The following is a 21,229-nucleotide window of genomic DNA, read 5'->3' as shown; positions in this document are numbered from 1 at the left end:
GAATTAAGATTTGATGGAGGAACTACATCCAAAATATGGACTGGACATCACTGGAGACAAGCCAAAATATTTTCTAGGAGTTGTTTCACTTCCATCAAGCTGTTAGATTTGCTAAGCCTCTGAACATCTCTACAAGTCTAGTAGCTGACCTCACAGTTTTGTGTATGTGACTGCATATTCCCAAGGCATATTCCCTTCTGTGAGAAACTGCAAAATGCTAAGAATTGTGCCAATGAGAGGACTACTTATCAAACTTTGAACAAAATAGTTTTATTCTGATGACTGTCAGATGAGTGGGGTACATATTCTTGGTCACTGCTATTGTATTTCCAAAAGTTTTGCCTGTTGCATTGTCTTACTCATTTGGGACCACATTACAAAGCGTTGATTCAGTATATTTTCGGGCTTGACACCGCATTAGAAAGCTATTTTCCAGTACAAATTATTCAGTACAAAACCAGCAAAGGAAGCCTTATTTAATGGGTTGTAAAAAGCATTTAATTGGTTTTGAAAAGCATGTGGCTACTGAATCTGGAACCACTTTCAAATATATATTTCTTTGTCTTTTGGGGATATTTATCTACTTTTAATAATAAGTCTCTTTTTAAATTATTTGGTCTCATTCCAGAAAGTCAGTCTTTTACTCTTCAAAGGTTAAAGATTAAAGAAAAAATGCTGGAGGCAAAATTATACAAATGCTCTTTTGTAGCCCCGAAAAATGAAAGGCTTGATTTAAGCAGTACTGAAAAAGTTTCAGAAGTTGAAACTTTTTTTTTTTTAATATACAGCTTTATTTGAAATGCGCTGAAATTTAGCCAGCCAGAACTGAATGCAGCAGGAACTCCTACTGCAGCCTCCTTGGCCTTCCGCAATAAGGCCAGAGCACTGCGGCCCCCGAGCTCACAGATGGCAATTGTACCACGCCGTTGTATTTTCTTCCACTTGGCACGTCTGTGACTAAATCTCTTTTCCATAAGACAAGACTGAATAATACTGCAGTGACATTATCGCAAATGAAGTAAAAAAATAAAATGTGAAGATTGTCCAATTTGCTGGACCAGCAAAGAATCCACTTTCACGTGTTTGAGCCATGATTTCACAAAGTAGCATCATCATAGGTATGTCTTTGCAAGCAGATGCATGTTTAATGTTCTCTTGCTACCAGCCAGATGCAGTCCAGCCCTGAACCCAAATCCGTGGCGTTGTGTTGATGCAGCTAGCAGATCCAGCTTTCAGGAGGTTTTATTTGCTGAGGCTCAGTGCTGCACTTACTGAAGGACGCAGCCAATTCTCTGCTGCTGGCTTGATTCCAGCTAGCTGAGAGCAGCAGCACAGGCTTGCACACGCCAACATGCAGTGGTATCAGTTTCCTTCAAGTGAAAGAGTTTTCTAATTGCAGAGGATGATACTATTTGCCGCCGCTTTGCAAATAAGCTTTTGCGGGAGGCCAAGCCAACGCTCCTAATCCTTCTCCTCTTACTGAGTAGCTGTCACCAGCATCCCAACTGCTTCATTTTATGCTATTTGCTTCATATGTGTTCTAAGATCCCAATGGAAACAGGTAGCTTTTTGCAATATCAGCATAAAATACACTTAGAGGCAATCAGTTATTGCCTTATAAACTAGGATATTCTTCTTAATATCACTTAGCTTTCAGTACATTTTGATCAGATGCACTCTTCTGTGTTGCTGTATTGCACTCCTGTGTTGTTTGCAGGTCTCTAAAATATCCTTACTACATCATTGGTTGTAATATGTGCTGTACAAGACACTAAAGCAATTTTTTTTTTTTATGCAAGAGGTCCAAGAATATTAGAACTGCATAAAACATTTTAAATTTATTTTAATCGTCAGCTTAAATTTCTCTGTCCTCTTTTATTTTCCAGGGTGGAAGGTGTCTGTTTTTTTTTTCTGCTAATACCTTTTTTTTGAGTTTCCCAATATTTTCTGATTGTGCATACTTTTGCAAGACATTTCTAGTTGGTTTCTGTCCTCCTTGATTGCACGTAGACCTGCTTTGTTTCAGTCTCTTCTTGCAAAACAGAGGAATTGATAAGGACACCTGAAATGCTACAGCAGTAAGTGTGAAATGGAATAAAAGTTAACACTTTGACCACATGCCGGTGGGGAGGAGTAGTGTGTGGCCAACGTGTAATTCCTGTTCAATGCTAAGTGCAAATTTGTTTGTTCCCATTTTGTAGAGGATGTAATTGTTATTTGCTACAAAGCATACACAGATAAAATATCCTAACTGAACGTCATTCATTGTGGATGATTTTTGGTAATCTGTTTTTCATCAGTAAAGAGACAGGTATTAGGCTTTATTCTACAGCTCAGGTTATGTTTATATCCATCTGTTCTAGGAAAACAAGGGTGCCTATTCTGCAGTTCTCTGTTTGCAAAGATTAGAGTGGCCATGCAATAAGCACGTAGACAAGTGCCAGATAAATCTAGTTTTCCACGGTTTAGAGTCAGAATAACCAGGCAGACAGCACAAACGTTTGGTTAAAAGATCTCATTAAATGAAACAGAAAAAAATTCATTAGTGGCTACTGGACAAGTATGAGCTACTACCCCAGGTTTGTAATAGAAATAATATTTGTGTTGTTGTCTTGGTGACTGAGTGTTAACCTTTCACGTATAGGTACAAACTGTGCTCAACAAAGAATGCCGCATGCATCAGCTAGCGTTCTCTCCTCAGTTTAAGCTGGCAGCTAGCGGGATGCTGTCACAGGTTTTCTACAGTGCCTCCTTTCTTGTATACCATCAAGTTAAAAGCTGGAACTTCAGTTTTATCCTTTGATAAACATTTATATTCTGCATTTCTGATCAGTGCTTTGATCGGTATTTTTAGTCATTCTGTTAACACAGCATGAAATAATTCAAAATCTTAATTTAATTTACCTACATTGTGATTAAGTATACAGTCCAATACAATGTACCTTACCAAAAAGAAATGTTTTTTTTCTCCTTAATCCTCATAACTCTCAAAAGAATCCTCCCTAACTTCCCTGTAGCTCTTCTTTTTCCACTGCTTCTGCCAATAGTCTTTTTAATTTATATACACAAGTTTGCTAGAAACAGATGAGAATTTGTGCATCTTAGACCGAAATTGGAAGTTTGGAAGAGTGCAAGCTAGATATTGTTATAAATATAAAGCATCATTTTTACAGTCACAATCGGTGATATTTTTAAATGTTCTGAATCATCAGCTCATGTACAATGTTCCATATACTGAAAAATGAAACAAAATGTGAAAGCCAGGTTGCCATAAATCAGTAGATTATTGTTAGTTAACAGTGTAATGTGGGTCACTGTAAACTCCACTTTGCATTTACCATCTGAAGATATGAACATATCTTTGACTAGTAAGATTCCTTTTTTACAGAACCTGTGGAAAATGTAATAAGATACCCTTAAATCTATTAATTTTTTATTAGTTAATTTTACAGTGCTTATCATGACCCCTCCTTTTATTCAAAAACATTATGCTGATGACGTTGCATAGCACACAGAAGCCACAGAAGGTCATGTAATACATTTGCATAGTAAAATATGCCACATGGTTTGTGTATGAAGTCAAAGTTCAAAGCAACTGATTCCTGGCTAAGATAGAACAGGAAGATGAGAGGGGAAAAGGATGGCCATATTGGATCAAATCAAGACCGTGTTTTGTCCAGTATCGTGTCTGCAGGAGTACATGTAAGCCAATAGCTAGAGACAAAAAAATAACTGAGCAAGCATACATAATATTCCTCTTCCAATTTCCAAGTATTTCCAGCTGAGAGGATTTCCTGAACCAGATGTGCGTTCGGTATGGTTTGTAACCTGCAGTGGTTTTGTCTTCCATTGACTTATTCAGTTACCCATTGAATACATAACATTTAGTATCAAAAACATCCTGTGTCAACAAGGTCTACAGGTCTATTCCCTGCTGTGTGGAGTAAGCTTCTTTTTACTTCTGACCAGTATGACCTATCTAGCTTCTTTTGATTCCTCTAGGTTTATTTTTTTTTTAGAAGAACAGTTATTGCTGGTTTTAATTTGACCTCACTCAGAAGCACAAGGATTTGGGGGGTTAGTAGCAAATAGCTGGCATTTTTTGTCTTCTAGTTTGTTTGTGTTAGCATTTCACATTTTCAAATTTTTTGTTACTGCTACGACGATTAGAAGTGTATTCTTTAAAATGATGAGATTTGAGTGTATCGCATAATAGATTCAGGAAACTTCAAGACCACTTAGTATAGTGAATGCACAGTAAAAATCACAGTAGTTGTCAATACTGCATCATTGTGAAGAAATTCCTTGTCTGTCAGCAAATGATGGAATGATGATGGAAGGTATCACAATGGAGCATACAAAGCACAGAGTGTATGTGCAACCTTCGGTAGCTTTAGGAGAAAGTAAACTGGAAGAGATGAGCTGGAATCTGTGACCTTTAGTATTTCATATCATAATATGTTTTAAATATCATCATAAGGTGAAAAAAACGTGCCTCTGAAGACCTCTAGAATGATGTTCTGTCCATCTTACTCAGAGGCTAAAGTAAACAGACTTCTGGAGATCTTTAAGAGGAAAGTTGACATGGAAATATTTTGCATCTACCTTTCTTCTTCAACTAAATAATGAACTTAGACACCTACTTTAGCAGGTGATTTCATTAGAACTGTTTCATTGTCTAGCAGGTAGGTTGGGAGTCTAAATGATGTGGTCTGAATCCCACACATGGTGTCAAAAATAATAGTAGCAATTATTTTTACTCTGAAATTTAACAGAAGATTTGAACCGGTGATAACTTGACCAAATTTTTAAAAATCAAATTTGTTCATTTTAATTATGCTTTGATGACAGACAGTAGGGAGGGAAAACACCTATTGCACATGAACAAGCATGGCAGAATTTCTTTAAACATAAAGATTTAAGGAAGACAAAAGACACATGGATTACTTTTCCGGCAAATTATTTCCTGTCAGACCATCAGCCATGAGTTTTTTCTTATTGCTTGCAATAAATCTTTTGTGAAGAACAAAAGCAAACTCTGTTTTAGTAAGTTCACTTCTTTATATTTCCTGACTCTGACTGAAGGAAGAAGAACTAAAATAACACAAACGAAACTGTTCCTCTTTTGCTGTCCAGTGAGACTGGAAATGCCTACTAAGTGATAAATAGTCTTTTGTGACAATTTTACTGCATTAAGCAGGAAATAAGATGCTGAGAGAGAGAGAGATTAGCATTGACCACTTGGGAGCTTAATTATAGTAACAAGCTTTCTATGAGAATATCATTGTCTCGGTAGTGAATAACACAGATGTATTTTAGTAACTGGATATTAGATTCTTTGACATGCAGCAAGTATTATGAATTTGGGTATTTTTATGTAGCTGCTAAATGTCCGCAAATGATCATGAAATGCTTCATTGAAATGAAATTAGAGTTGTGTATAATTGTGTTTTCAAGCAGTCTTGATGTTCTACAAATTCAACTAATTTGGCTCTTGTGTATTAAATACATATCTTTGCAGCAGCAGAGTCAGTGGTTGCTTTTGAAACTGACTTCAACAGGACAAAGATGGAAGAGACCACTATAAGAAATAAAAAAAAAATTAGAGCTTTATTTTTATCTATAAATAGTAATTTTGTCTTCTTAATGAGCCTCTCGGTGGGTTACAATAATCACTTCAAGCTGGAGTTTTCACCCTATGTACCTCATTTTTCTGAAACTCTCTATAAAATAATATTTTTACAGTATTTCACCTGATGATGATCACTGAGCTTTAGGGAATGGGCAATTAGTCTAAGGAAGCATCTGCTGTCATGGTTGATCTCATCATAGTCCAGCAACACCATTGTAGAGCAACTTTTCCTAAATGGGTAAATGCTGGATTTCTGCAAATAGGCACATACTGGTACTTTTGCAATAACAGCATCTGGTTGCATTAAAAATTTATTCTGTTTTTTTCCAAATATGGAAGGTTTACAGGTACTCTAGGATAGAATTAAGAGAAAAATATATGCTTTTTTTTCTCTCTACTGTAGTTTAAAATTAAATAAATCTGAAAGTTTTTCCTCGTTCTTTTCCTATGTATGTCTTCTGAAAACAGTTGAGAATTATTTAATTCTCAAATTTATGAAAACTTGAGAACTACTACCTCGAGTGAGGGAAGGAACATTTTGTGTAAAACTCTTAGATTAGAAATGCATGGAATTAAAAGGAGTAAAAATAACTAAAAAGTTGTTTTATTTACTATTAAAGGTAATATTTTACTTAATGTTATTTGAATTGTGATTTACAAATGAATGATGGACTTTGCAAAATAGGTTTTGGATACAGAAGTCCAGTTGCTAACATCTCTGAATTTAGCTGCGTATGTATGTGTGAGGAATTATGTTTTAAATCTCTTACCAGCTGTGATAAATATGCCCAAAACGCAACTTTCAATTCCTGTCGTGTACCCTCAGTTAACTCATGATTGAACCTTGATTTATGAAAAGTCTTGAGTTTTATGTGTATTGCTACATATTACTTTTTTTTTTTTTTTAAAGCTCTCTTTCACCTCATCGCCTCTTCCAATGTTGATGTGAAAAATGCAATGACCTTCAGCGGGCCTCTGGAAGATATGTTCGGGTACACAGTCCAACAGTATGAAAATGAGGAAGGGAAATGGTAAGCCGTTTTTCTTTTCTTACACGGAAACTCCAAATTATCAGGTATTTAGTGACTCAGGCGCTGTACTATTATTTGTAAGTATGCCTCATACGTAAGGGTCAGTCTCTGTCAGTCATATTTCTTAAACTAATACACAGTCCTAAGGAAACCTGGAAAGATTGGGGGACTGCAAGATCCAAATGTATATAATCATAATCATATATTTATTTCATCAAAGACATACATGAGTTCAGAAAGTGGGTAAATTCTCTTGTTGATGGAGCTGAGAAAGTTTTGTGTTATGCCTGAGCCCTCTTTTTTCTATTTACAGAATAAAATCATTACTTACCTTTCCCTTGTGTTAGTGTACTGGCAGTGATATTGCTCCTGTTTCACCTAACTAATCTGATTATGTTTGGGGTTTTTTTTTAAAGTTTTCTGTCTGAGTTTTTTAACTGGTGGAAAGATTTCCCTTTCGAGATATCAATTAATACAGTACTCCACCTTCCCTTTTGGAGGGCTAATAATTCTGTCTTGCAGGTGGTAACACGTTCACATTTGGGACTCGGAGCTTTCTTCTTAATCTGTTTTTTCCTTCTCATTTTTCTTCTGAATTAGATGTTGCGTTTTGAGGTGCTTACTGATATCATTGCTTCTCAGTCTTTTGATAAACACCTGTGTAAGCTTTTCCCTCATAAGAACAAACTTCACAGGCCAACCACTGGGCTGGAGGACTGAAATAACAATGGAATGGTAAAAGTTCGTGAATCCTGAGATCTCCATCATTCTTTACAGGTTGCTCTGCTTGTCACAGAGCTTTGCCAGTAATTTGACGTTCCTGGGAAAAACCAGGGACTCCTGTGGGCAGCCTGGGACGATAGGCACATAGCTGTGTGACAGCCAGGTCAGACTGTTCTGCGCTGCCCGAGCAATCGTCCCCGCAAGCGCCGGGGCTGTCTGAGTCCAGAGTCTGTCCAGCATGGCAACAGTGTTCACTGTTAGCCGTGGAGGATGTTTGCAAAATTGCAGAGCCTGCTTCTGAAAATGCTAGATCTTGATTGCCCAGGTTGTAGGATGTTTAAAATACACATCTGCATGAGGGTCATGGGAGACTGTTAATGACCTTCTTTGAGCTAATTTAGACCTTCAGGAAATGGTATCCATGCTAGGAGCTGGGGTTTTGCACAGTAAGCTGTGTCATTGTAAACTGTCCTGAAACTTTTCAAGAGCAAAAAATAAGACGAGCTGGAAATGGCAACTCTTGCAGTAGCTGAAGGAAGGCAGGAATCTAAACTAGTGTGGTAGGTCTGAACATCTCTGATATTAAACTCCAGAGCTGCTTGACAGTTGTCAAGCTTTCAAGTTGCTGTCGGCATAGCAACACCCTGAGCAAGAAATTTTTAGGTTGACAGTTAAAAATAAATATACAAAGCAGCCTTGTGGTGCTTTATCAACATCTATAACACTACCTAGATACCACAGATAGAGCTTTTCAGCAACAGATGTTCTGTAAACCTGACCACGGCTGTTTCTCAATAAAACGGGTCCACTAAAAATAACCCCACGCAAAAAAGACAGAAGAGCCTTCCAGACCGCCTCTCTCTGTTCATGGGTCTCGCTCTTTCTGAGAAAAGAGCAGCATGGGGACATTATCCTGTGGAGCATTGATTAGCTCCCATGGGATATCAAGCACACTCAACTTCTCTGCAGTTAAATGGGAGTCAAGGACGATAGGCTGTGGTGCCTGTTTCTGTGTAAGTTTTGGTGCAAAAAATACATACATTACCGCATATAGATTGAAAGAGCAGTCAGATCCCGTATATACTTGGAGCATTTTATTTTGCTTTACAATTAATTTATTTATTATTAATGAAAAAATCTTAATGGAATGTTATGAGCTGTTCCAGTATGGTTTTTTTAGAAGCTGGAGTGAGTACTGAGTTTAAATTCTCCTTTCTGTCATTTTTAAATCCGTAGGCTACATTTTACCTATTATGTCATTCTATTCAAATATCTTCTGCCTGAACTCATTAATTTATGATTAAAGATTGAAATGGTTCTCTCAATAACTCTTCACAATCATCTAAGTGTCCAGGAGCAAATCTTACTGAACTTTTAATGTCAGGATTTCTGTTTCCAGTGTGTGCTGTGAATTCTAATTTAATCCAAGTTCTTCCTTGCACATTTAATGGAGCTGCTTGTTATCTGCTGTGTAATGCTAGGCTATGTAGTGTACCTAATGAAGATCTGAAAACAAAAACAGTGTCCATGTCCAAACAGCATTTCCTGCTTAAAACTGGATTTAGGAGTGGATGTTAATTTGTGGTGCTTAGAAAGTGCTATATGAGAATAGCAATTTTTGATCACACCAAATTTTGAATAAAAATGCAAAGGATAAATATCCTTAACATTTTAAAAATTCAAAATTTCTTTTAGTAACCCTTTTAATAACATTATTTTTCATTAATGCCTGGAAAAAATATGTATTTTACACTGCTGGCTCACATTACTCAAGACTGAATTATTCTTCTGGGTCCTTGTGAGCCTCGCCTTTGGCATTTGGTCTTTCAGCATTGAAAATACATTTTCTTCTAAAATATATTAAAGATCAAGGACGTATTAGATAAAACCAATATCTCCTTCTGTATTACTTTTAATACTTGTCATCCACCCAGCAATATTGCTTTTATTTTCCACTGGAATTTTTTAAAATGTTATTCTGTTGTGTAGTTTGGTATATAGGCACATTTCCATCCTGTGTCATTATTAAAGAAGAGGCAGAATGGCTGCTTTTGCTTGTATCTGAACTAGCATAATAGGTACTTTTCTTGCTCTCCATCCTGTACTCTTTGTATGGAGTTTGCTGCAGCTGCACTCTCTCTGTAAGTTTTGTTTGCTGACTTTTGTGCCTTGTAAGAAACAAGAAATTTCAGGTAACTTATGTAATTTGCAGGGTACTTATTGGTTCACCTTTAGTTGGCCAGCCTGAGAAAAGAACAGGAGATGTATACAAATGCCCTGTAGGAAGGGACAACCAATCACCCTGCATGAAACTGAACTTACCAGGTATGAAACAAAATATAGCTGTGTCACATGGAGAAATAGTAGAGGTCTGATCTTAGGAGGTTTTTAACTAATAAATATGCATTAGAATTGTTTCCGCAGAGAAAATGTACTTAGGACTTCAGATCTAAAAGTGAAGGAAGTTGTGTTTGTGACATCAAAAATAATTGTATTTTAAAGCTTGTCATTGTCCTGTGGGAAACATGCTCATAATTTTAGAATGGGCATTTGGCTGTATTATCTCAAATTTATTTTGAGTGGCATTGATTGACTGTGGTTGGCAGTCCTGGCCATGGAGCCAGAAAAGCCATGGAGCATAGATTTATATATAATATATAGATTTATATATTTAAGCTCTCTGAAGTCAACAAGAGCCTTCATAATGCCATCAGTAAGCTTTTGATTAGAACGTAATTAGCCAGAACCAGGCTGACACATCTTAATATGATACCTGTCAAGTTGCTCATGTCAAGTGATGCGCAATATGGACAGGAAGAGACTTCCTGTCATATGAATTTCACTAAGTACACCTGTTGTGGTATTTTTTATCTTCTCTTTTCTCTTGAATGTCAGTAAAGTAACACAACAGTAACAAATCTAAAGGCTGTTAAGTCATTTATAGCAGGCCAGGGTAAAAAATGTTTGTTTTCTAATTAAGAAAACTGTGTGAACAGTAATCCCTTGCTTTCACGACGTGCTGTTATTTTTACTTTTTTTTCTTTTTTGCGGTTCAAGAAACTATTTGAGACAGCAACCCAGACAAATTTTCTGGGATAAAAGCCAGTCTCAGAAATTTTTCTTGATTGTTGCAATTGAAGAAGGAGGAGGAAGGGTGCTAAAATATTTGATAAAACCAGTGTCAGTCTGGGTTTTATTTTAGAAGCTGGAAGCTCAATGCTAGGGGATATATACTTTAACATTTTGTTTTCATGTTCCCAAATACTTAACATTTTAATCTATTTATAGCTGCTACTTCAGTTCCTAACGTCGTGGAAGTAAAAGAAAACATGACTCTTGGAACAACCTTAGTGACTAACCCAAAAGGAGGCTTTCTGGTAAGAAAGGACTTTTTGCCAATTTTAAAATAAGTCTGTTTTTTATTCAGGTGCCCTAACAAAAGCATTTCAACTTTTTTCATCTTTTAAAGGCATGTGGACCACTTTATGCTTATAAATGTGGGCGTCTGCATTACACAACTGGAGTTTGCTCTAATGTCAGCTCCACTTTTGAAACCATTGAGGCAATTGCTCCATCTGTGCAAGGTATGCATGCCACAGGAGTTCTCTTTCTGTGTCCGAAAATACCTGTCTCTCACAGGAGTTCTCTTTCTGTGTCCGAAAATACAAAGTACCAAACAAGATGAATGTATACACATAGGCATACCAAAAAGTATAAACTGCTTGACTTAGCTACCAGCATTACCAAGTTAAGTAAATGTTTTCATTGTCCGTATATAACCTAAATTCTTGCTACTTTTGGAATTTGTCTTGGTATAAACAATCATTAGAGTGCTATGTAACATCCAAACACAATTGCTAAAAATAGTTGCTTATGTTTTTTACTTATGGCCAAAAGACTCTTTTAAAATAATGACGGCGTGTTAAGACCTAATACAAACCCAATTTAGAAATATAGATAAAAATCTTAAAGACCTTGTCCTTTGGAAAAATCAAAGAGGGACAGATTGGCATTGAAGAAGCTAGGGGTCACTGCTAAATACTCCAGTTATGTGATCTCCTAATTCTGTTCTTAAATTTCTGCTTGCAAGAAAGTGCCTTGCTGATAAAGGGAACACAAATGATGTAAAATACGATGCAAAAGCTGATGAATGACATTTGGCGTCAAACATGTCTGTTCAGCCCCACTGCAGAAGGATATGCATTTGTTACTAATCACAAAAGTAACTGCAGTTGTGAGATATATTTGATCCTTGTTAGTATCAATTCTTCTGTGTTAATTTGTGTTGCAGAGTGTAAAAGCCAGCTGGACATTGTCATAGTCCTCGATGGGTCCAACAGCATTTATCCATGGGAGAGTGTCACAGCCTTTCTAAACAGCCTTTTGAAAAACATGGATATAGGTCCTCAGCAAACACAGGTAATGCTGTAGATATTTTATGGTTGTTTAATTTGCGAGGGAAAAAAGGGCTTACAGGAAATGGGATCACAGCATCATGTATGCAGCTCTTCAATTGCAAGAACTTACGGCAAAGAGATGCTAAAATAAAATAGCTGAAACCACAATTAAGTCAGCCAAGCAGCGATGTCAGGGCGGCTCTCCCGCCCCCACCACTCAGGCAGTCTGAAGAAACCAGCTTTCTAACCTAGAGACAAAAGTTAAGTGCGCTAAGTGAGGCCATTTGAACATTGTCCTTTCCCACTTCCTTCCTCTCCACAACCACTTCTTGTCTTCTTTTGTACTTCGTAGCTCAAAGGTCATTTCTCCTTCTCCGAGGCGCACATGCATGGTTCAAACAGCCTTTGGTTATAAGCTTTTTGGAACAGCGTTCAATATTTTGTACTGTGGAGCACTGAGCATTCAGCTTTTAAACATTTGAAATCATAATTAACGAGTGTCTGTTAAGCTGCATGCTATTAATGGCAGAAGCTACATTTATATAATAAGTGGAGAGGGCCAAATTCCCAGCTGCTATAAATCAGTGCAGTTCCACCAGAATTAATGGAGCTACAACCAACTACCCCAGCGGAGGATCTGACATATGTTTCACAGTCCTCTGAACAGAGTATGTAAATAGCAATTCCAGCAGAACTCGGGGAAGGGGAAACATGGATGCTGGGATACATTTTGACGCTGGGATACATTTTAAAGCAACGAGCTTTATTAAAAGCAACAGAAGAAACCAAGTCTTCCTTTCTCTTCTCCCTTTTGCCCCTCCCAAAATCAAGGATTTTCTGGGATCCTGTATGATATTTGATATGCTGCAGGCCAATACTTAGCTTTTTTGCTGCTTCAGGTTAGCTCCTAACCTGAAGCTCCTGCCTTAACAAAGGAGACTCTGAGAAGGTGTAAAGGATACCTCTGTCTTCAGAGAGCGTCCTCATCACTTTACAAATTAATTGGGGATTGTGAATTACCACCCAACTCCCCTGTTGGCTGTACTGAACATTGACTGATACGATTATTACTTATAAACTGTCAACTTTACAATCGTGTCCTGTTATTTTAAATACGTGGTTTTTCCAGATATTGTGAGGAAGAAGGAAAAACACTTTGTCAAATTTAACAGAAAGTAAAATAAATAAATAAATAAATGGATTCTTTCTGGTCCCTTAAGCTGCTCATTACTCAAACATGTGCCCTCTTGGGAAAACAGTTAAACCTGAACTTCCCAGTACGGGCAACGGCTGCAGGGAAATCATCACTACCTTCTGCTCACAGAGTTTCATGGGAATAGTACACAGGGCAATCAGCTCTACTGCACCCTCACCCCTCTTGCTCACCCTGAAATTCCTAAATTTTTACATTGCCACACCTCTGTTATGTTTGTTTTTGGAATCCTGCCTCGTCTGTGTGGCTCAGCTCGCACACAAAAGGTCTCTTGCTGGCCTGCACTCCAGCAGCCCGCCATCTCCACCTACAAAATCCGTTCTACCCATGATTTGGCACAGCCACCGCTCTTCTCACACGTACACTTATTCACTTCAGAACGTCATATTTGGCATCTGGTTGCTAAAGAGCAGAAATATTTGAGAGGGAGATAAGAATGGGATAAGGGAGACAGAGGCTGAAAAACTGGAAATGGAAGGCAAAAGCTAGTTAGAATGTTCTCGGTTCCTCTTACCTTCCCCCCATCCCCAGAGTGTATCCCATCCCTCTCCTCTCCTCCAAGCACCCTGCTTGGAAACCCTGGCACAGCCAAAGGTTGTAACGGGTTTATACCGTCTCCTCCACCCACACTGTCTCCTTTCTCAGAAGCTGTGTTTAAATGTGTGTTGAATGGGGAAGTGGAGAAATGACAGAGCAGGCTTATTTCTCCGCTCTCCTCTGGGAGCACAGAATAGAGACAAAGGAACAATTGTTTATTTCCTGTCTATTTAAATTGATTTTTCCATGTTCATCTTTTGGGGATTGTTGGGTATGTAGAAATCAGTAGACTTTCACTACTTCAGTTTGTTTTCCTCTTGCACGGTAAAGGAATGAGGTGATTACAGAATAACTCCTTAGCAGCTTGGGTGTGACTTGTTCAAAACCTTGTTTTGATTAGAGGTTTGCGAGATATTTTTTTTTCCACTTAGCCACTCCATGAACAATGGTCGTTAGATTTATGGCAAGTCAGAATAGAAATTCCTCCTAAGTTTGGCACATTTGAAAGTGAAAGCCAGAATATTTAGATGCAAAAAGCCAAAGTTTATGGTGTAATTTTTCAGAAGTATTTCCTTCCCTTCCTCTTTCTGTTCTCCAGAAAATCCACACCACCATACTGATGGTTAAGCTGCATCTCCTGAGCTTAGGGACAGAAGTAAAGGGAAAGTGATGATAGAAGAGTGAAAAAGGAAGAAGGAATTAAATGAGAAAAAATGGTACAAGTAGGAACAAAATATTTCTCCCAGCCTTATTCAACATTTTAATGTAACTCCAAAGCAAGGTTTTTTTCTCTTCGTTAAACTTTTGTAGAGATAATTGTCTTTTTAATGCGAGGGCGATTTTTTTAATCCTTTACATATGAGCAATGTGTTACCTTGAAGAATAGCAAAAGAGAAGGCAGAATACTTTGATATGTTCAATTCCAGCTTTAAAGCTATGTGGGAATGGCCTTCAAAAATTTTCATACGCGTTTTATTTCTCCATTAATATATGACATAGGCAGTTATAGGTCTTTGGCCTGTACTTTATTATTTCTTCAAAGGGATTGTATCAGTGGACTAATAAGTCATGCCATGGCATTCATACCTTATGATCAGTTTTATCTCCAGAAGAATGGAAGTGTATTAAAGAGGTATTTAAAAGATTCAGGATGAAGAAAGACTTTTGCAATAGGGAGTCCTGAAGAGCAAACAAAATGTAGGAGAATTAATTCAGCTTTGCTTTGATTCAGCTATTTTTAGCAAGCTCTACATATGACAAAATATATTATCCATTAGTTCTTCCCAAGGCATCTCTGCTTTTTTTAATGTTAAATATTATTCAAGTACATCCAAAAATATTTCTGATTTTCCGCCACATCCCAATGGTGAAAATCCTAGCATATCATCTTCATGTACTAAATGATTTTCCTTCCTTTTTTTTTGTTGTTGTTGTTCGTTTTTACCAAATAGATTATCTTAATAATTTATTGGGAAGTCAGAATGTACTTTCCAAATAAGGGGCTGTATTCACTTATAGAACAACAGTAAATAATGGCCATCAGAAATGTTTTGTCCCAAAGCAGAACAGTCCTTTACTTGCCTGTTCTCTTGTACAACGCTTTTTCACAGGAACTGGGGACAATTAAAGAACTATTCCCTTGTGTAATATAAAAGCCCTGGAATGCTAGGGAAGGGAACATAAACTTAGGAATTACAAAGATGTTCAATAGATTATGGTCAGTAATGCTGGGAAAAATATTAGGTTTTCTGGAGTAAAGCAGAAGTATGTAGTACTGTTGTATTTTCCAGATTTTAATTAAACAAGCAAATCAAAACATACAACGCCTGTAAGTCTCATCTTTAGAGGCTTGCTGAAGTTACGCAGTGTGAACAGGTTTATTGTCCTATAAAGGCGCATTTGCATCACATAGATGTGTCATTTATAGCTTTCCATTAGATTAAAAGGCTCAAAAGCTCAAACCTTTGTTGCTATCTAACAGAATATAATTCTAATTTTACAAGGTGGAATTGATTCTGTGATCCTGTATTTTGTTGGTTCTGGGAAGATTTTTGTTACCTTTTTTTGAGGAATGGCTCATCTTTGATGCCACGAAATATGTAGAACATGATGATCAGTGTTTTCAAGCTAGTGCTAAGGAAGGGTCCCACAGAACAATTGTGTCCCGTAAGATAACCACATGCCCCCCTTCCTTCCTGATTTACAAGGTATGCAACACAGTGCAGTTTTCCAGACTCAGATGTTCTTCCCATTCACTTCCTGAGAAGGAAATGCTCAAAATGTTTACTTGCTGTGATCATGGACGACATTTCCCTTCACATAGGAAAAGATACAACTCAATGTTAGCCTGTAATCTTTTTTAGGAAAATGACACCACCAACATGAGTCTCTAGAATCATGAAAGACTAGCAGATACTTTTCACCCTGGCAGCAGTCAATGGTTGATTTAATCCTTGGTACCGATGAAATCCTCTAAGCTGCCGATAAGGAGCCCATGAGTCCACAGCAGCAGGCTCCCTGGCACGCAGTTCGTCTCTGGCTACACTTGCGCATGGTCCTGGAATGCTGGAGGCACACATCTTCCTCCAAAAGACCGAACATTATGGAAACCTCATGTCTATCACCAGTTAATGGCAGTCTTTTTAAATGAGTAGCAGCATTCTGTTCAGATTATGCTGTGTGTCATTTTTTACATGCGTGCCACAAAATAGTTGCCTTGGAGGGAGCGGGTTAAAAATTTCATCTTCAGCTTGGGGTTTAGCGAGTGTCCCATGACTGCTGTGAGTGGTAGGTAAAACAGCATGTGCCCCAGCCTGTTGTGTAAACACTCTGCAGGATTTATAGGCTGCTGCCTAGGAGAACGTGCAGCCTCTGGATGCTCTCGGCTGCAGGTGGGTGATGGCATGCCTGCGAGAGAGAATTACAATGTCTTAAAAGGGAGAAACTTGTTGTAACTTTGAACTTACATCAGTTCTTCTGGTTTTGATTGTATTTTCAAAAGGATACAATAATTAAGTGGGATAGATTTTGCTACCACATACCATTATAATTGTAGTCCCATAATTGTATGTAACTAGCTTTTTGTAATGCTTGTGATATTGACGTTTAGTATCAAATATTTATCCAACTCTAACCCTCCTACTACAAGCAAAAAAACATTGTGCAGAATCAGAGAGGCTATGAAAGTATGTCAAAAACCACTTATAAAGCAATTGCCAGGTACATACTAAGCCTCTTCTAAAATAATATGACGGCATAAACATCCCAGAGGACTTATTGATCTTCAGTACCTAAATGCTAGAGTGCTTTTAATAATAGATGAGTGAGACATAAACATGCCACGTAATACTGCATTATCCTAAATAACACCTATAAATTGTCATGTGTAACATAAAATTGAAATATGCTAATGGAACATTGTGTGGAGTCTTCCCAGTAAAAGCTGTCAGGAACCTGCCAAAACATTAAAAATGACAGAGACGAATGAGATAAATTAATTAATATTTAAGAATATTGCTCATCTTTTTATTTCACACTTGTTTTTGCAGCAGGTTCCCTCAGGCATTTGTGTTTGGGTTCCAATCCTACGCGTTGAACATTCACACAAAGACTTGTCCTGCTGAGGTCATCTAGGATCTTTCCATCATCCTCCCCCATCCCAGAAGCCACAACTTTATTCACATTGTCCCCTCTGGCACTGGCCAGGTGTCTTACTTTGGCTTACGTCGTGCTGGGAGAACAGTCGTGTCCTGGACTGCCCTGCTGTCTTCATCAAGAAAGGGGTGCTTCATTCTTCCACTCACCCTGAGGGCCTACACTTGTCAATGCAGTGCTGTTTAGAGACTAAGTTTAGGGTAAATAAACTATCAGATGTATGAATATTATATCTGGATGGAATGAAGATACCTGTGAGTGAACCGTAGACTCACATGCTGTAAGGAAAGCTATTTTGAGAAGTTGTGACTGGCAGTTAGGGCATCGATCTGCCTTGGAGAGCAGAGGTGTGGCACAGGTTACCGCAAGTCAAGAAGAGCAAGGAGCTGAGCCTGCTTTTGGCTTTGTTCCTATTTTCAGTAAAAACTATTTAGAAACTTCAAAATGTTTCAGGGGATTGAGTGTCTTCTAGCCAGTCTGGTTCTAATACTTACAGGTGTTTCATACTGAGGGAAACACACAGAGTTCATTTATTTTCTTGGCTATAGGTACAGATGAGCATTTACCCCACTGCAGGAGACACAGCTGCTTTCTTTAAGGGTAGCTGATTTTTACCATGAACTCTGTCTTTCAGGTTGGAATTGTCCAGTACGGACAAACTGTAGTCCATGAATTTTTCCTGAATACATACTCGACAACAGAAGATGTGATGGCTGCAGCCACAAGAATAAGCCAGCGGGGTGGCACGCAAACTATGACAGCCCTGGGAATAGACACAGCAAGGTACGTTCACAAAATATCGTCCTGCATATGGTAGGAACAAACATAAACAGATATGGTGACGGTTCTGATTGTATAAATTAAAAATATGATATGTCTGACATCTGACTTCATTTTAGCTTAAGCAAACAAAATTTAGGAGGAGGGTGAATAAATAGACTGTCCAGCATCTGGAGCATTTGTATGTATCACCCTGAAAAGGCAGCTGTCTCTCAAATGGAGGAAATAGGGAAAGAGAAGAGACATGGAGCAAGGTTGTAGTCCTAAGCAGAGGGCTGACAATCTTTGATGTCCACACAGAGCAGGTAGGAGCTGTGTGTGTAGAGGGATGAAGGATATTAAGTTTTTCAGAGGAAACAGGAAAAAATAGAACTATTTAATGTTAATTTCTCTTTATTCTAAAGTTAAGATTATTACGGGGTTTGAGCACACACTTGTCAGAAAGTCTAGAAATTTTATATCCGAAGTCTTTGAAGCTTCTGTATCATTGGGAGATTAAAGACCTGTTGTAGCAATAACATTATTTAGAAATGCTTCTTTTATGAGAAAAATGAAATCTGACTTTTGTAGAGCAGACACTAAAGGCAAAATCTCTCAGACACTTTCAAACTGTACAGTGTTGTCTTGGTATCTTTTTTCTTCTCTATTTTTTTTTTCCAGCATAACAGCATGACTTTTTTCTGTAAAAGATTGCATTCAACTTTTCCGAAGAACCATTTAGTGAAATATGCAGTATCTTTTGATGAATTATTTGATTATCTGACTAAGGTTTTGTTGATGTAATATCTTAAATCCAATGAAATTCTTACATATTCACTGGTAATGTTTTCCTTAGATACAAGTAGAAGCTTGAGGGACTCTGAATAAGTTCATGAAAGCAGAGCCAGTTGGAAATTGCCAAATACTCAGAAACCACATGTGGTTCAGAAAGTCCTGTGCACCACAAACTGTTGCAGGCTTGTATATACAGAAACTATCAGCAAAAACTTCCTCTGTTCCTTCATCTTCCGATCCACCCACTTTTGGCCATCGTCAGCAGTAGGCGGTCAGCTTTCACTCGTGTGGCCAGTCTTAGCGTTCTGCGGTATTCTTCTGAAAGAGGAAGCCCTGCTTCCTTCCTTCTGCTCCACAGCCCTAATCCAGCTTCACTTTTTCTGGTCCCCTCCAGAGTCTGGGTGAGCAGCTGCCCAAAACCTCAGTGCCCGTTTGCCCATCTGCGTCTGTAGAATTAAACCACTCACCCCCACCTGCCTCTGCTCACCTGCAACCTATGTTTGCCACGTCCCCGACACCCACATTTACTGTAGACATGCAGAGGTGTGCTGGTAGCTGAGTAATTACTTTGACCACTTGAAGTGCTGCTGTAGGGTGAAAATCGGTTGGGGTTTTGTATGTGAGTTTTGGGATGGGGGGGTGTTGGTTGGGTTTTTTTAAGCTGCCAAGGGCTCTTTTAGGTTGCCAGAAGTTTAGTTAGAGAGGGGAAGAATTCTTCACTCTGCAGCACTGTATTTTCTGCTGTTGCTCTCAAATGAATGTATAACGAATGAATGCTTGTGAAACTCTTTGTCTGTGAAGTGTCATGTAAGTTCAAATTGTTGTTGTTTGTATTTCTTCATGGTTAATATTAATCTCCTTTTCTTGCTTCTTAGTTAATAAGAAGTCTTTCAGTTTATGGTTGACTATGCAAATATAATGCATGTGCTATCTGCTGACATTGCCTTTCTCCAAACACTTTATGCTCCCTTTAGGAAAGAGGCTTTTACTGAGGCTCATGGCGCACGACGAGGAGTACAAAAAGTAATGGTTATTGTGACTGATGGGGAATCACATGACAACTACAGATTAAAAGAAGTGATTGATAATTGTGAAGATGAAAACATCCAGAGATTTGCCATTGCTGTAAGTGATATTTAATGGGAAAATTCAGAATCTTAAAAGCATGTTTCATCTTCCAAATGTAATTTCTGTTTAAAAAGCCCCTTTCACTGAATTTTTATGGGAATATAATAATTTCAGAGAGGAAAAAAAGAAAAAAGCTGAAAAAACCTTAAAAATTTGCTTTCTGATTTTATAGCACATAAGAAAAAGCAATCTATCTGTCTTCCTGGTGATGACAGGTGCGTATGTGCAGAAAAAGGAGAAGGAGTTTGAGGGCAGTATAAAATCAAATCCTTTTTCTTAAGAGGAATATTGAACACAGTGGATTAATTCAAATATTCTGAGCAATTTTTATAGACACATTACCTACTTTAAAAAAAAAAAAAAGGCAAATGTAAACCATCACAAAAAACCCAAGTTTATTATGGCTGTTCTCTGTGCTAGCATTCTAAAGTCATCATTTTCATGTTGAGCAAACTCAGTAGCTGAATGAGGGGATGAACATGATGGAGGTTAACACATATCAAGAAATATGGAAATATTAATGTTAGATTTGGTGTGAACTCTCCACTGCCTTTGTGTATTCTATACTCAGATCACCTGTTTTCTCTCATTAATTTTGAATGTACGTTGGATTTTTGCTTCTCTGTTCCTAGATTTCTTTGTTTTGGTACAATGAGGTGGTATTGAACTATACAACTTCAAGAAAGATGTAACCTTTAATTTAAAGAAAGACATAAAACCAAAGTTGAATCCAGAAGCACACAAATTTTCAGTGTTTTCCCTCATAAAGTTAGGGATCATTAAAGAAAAAGTCATCCTTGGAGATGCAGTGATTTTTAGCAATAAAATCCCTATCTAGAACTAAACTTTAATTGCTCCAGTGTCGAGGAATGCTAGAACATGGGGGTTTGGTTTTTGAGAGTTTTCCCTCTCAAAGAAACTTAAGTGTATAGAGCACTTTTTTCTATGAAAAATAATTGTCTTTCTGAGAAGTGGAGAAGTGAGTAATTTTTTTCTGAGGCATCGTGAATTTTTACAGCAGCGGTGTTAAAACTGCAAACCAAATCTAAAGTCTTATACTGTGATGGAGTTGTTAACACTGAAAGCAAGTGTTATTGTTACATTCATTTATTGATTTATTAAAATAAGTATCCTGTGCCTAATTAACTTGTCATTGATTGCTCATATACCTCATTCTGAGGGAACTGGTGGTACCTATGCATAAACGAGTGCAATTGTGTGTTCTGGTTTGGGTGTTGCTGTGTTGTTTTTTTCCTAAATAAGGGCCTATTTCAACAAATTCTAGAAAAATAAAATAACTCATTAGAATTTTGTGAAGACGGAAAAAAAGGACAGTTGAGGATAGCAGACATTACACCAT

General features: G+C 37.7%; 1 protein-coding gene across 3 annotated transcripts in view; it reads left to right on the top strand.

Annotated features, from left to right (window-relative positions):
• ITGA1 (integrin subunit alpha 1) overlaps nt 1-21,229 on the top strand; it is a 78,201-nt gene that overhangs the window by 22,888 nt on the left and 34,084 nt on the right. For 2 of the 3 annotated variants that reach the window (XM_063321385.1, XM_063321386.1), the window contains exons 3-9: nt 6,543-6,663; nt 9,599-9,711; nt 10,675-10,763; nt 10,856-10,970; nt 11,678-11,805; nt 17,822-17,970; nt 19,716-19,866. In XM_063321385.1, the coding sequence (XP_063177455.1) occupies nt 6,543-6,663; nt 9,599-9,711; nt 10,675-10,763; nt 10,856-10,970; nt 11,678-11,805; nt 17,822-17,970; nt 19,716-19,866 (866 nt within the window). Of the gene's footprint in view, nt 1-6,542; nt 6,664-9,598; nt 9,712-10,674; nt 10,764-10,855; nt 10,971-11,677; nt 11,806-17,821; nt 17,971-19,715; nt 19,867-21,229 lie in introns of those variants that run through there. The other variant, XM_063321387.1, reaches the window with a different exon arrangement.

This window comes from Chroicocephalus ridibundus, chromosome Z, assembly GCF_963924245.1.
Source record: "Chroicocephalus ridibundus chromosome Z, bChrRid1.1, whole genome shotgun sequence".
Taxonomy (NCBI): Eukaryota; Metazoa; Chordata; class Aves; order Charadriiformes; family Laridae; genus Chroicocephalus; species Chroicocephalus ridibundus.
Note: the sequence above shows the minus strand (reverse complement) of the source record. Positions and strands in the feature narration are given on the sequence as shown.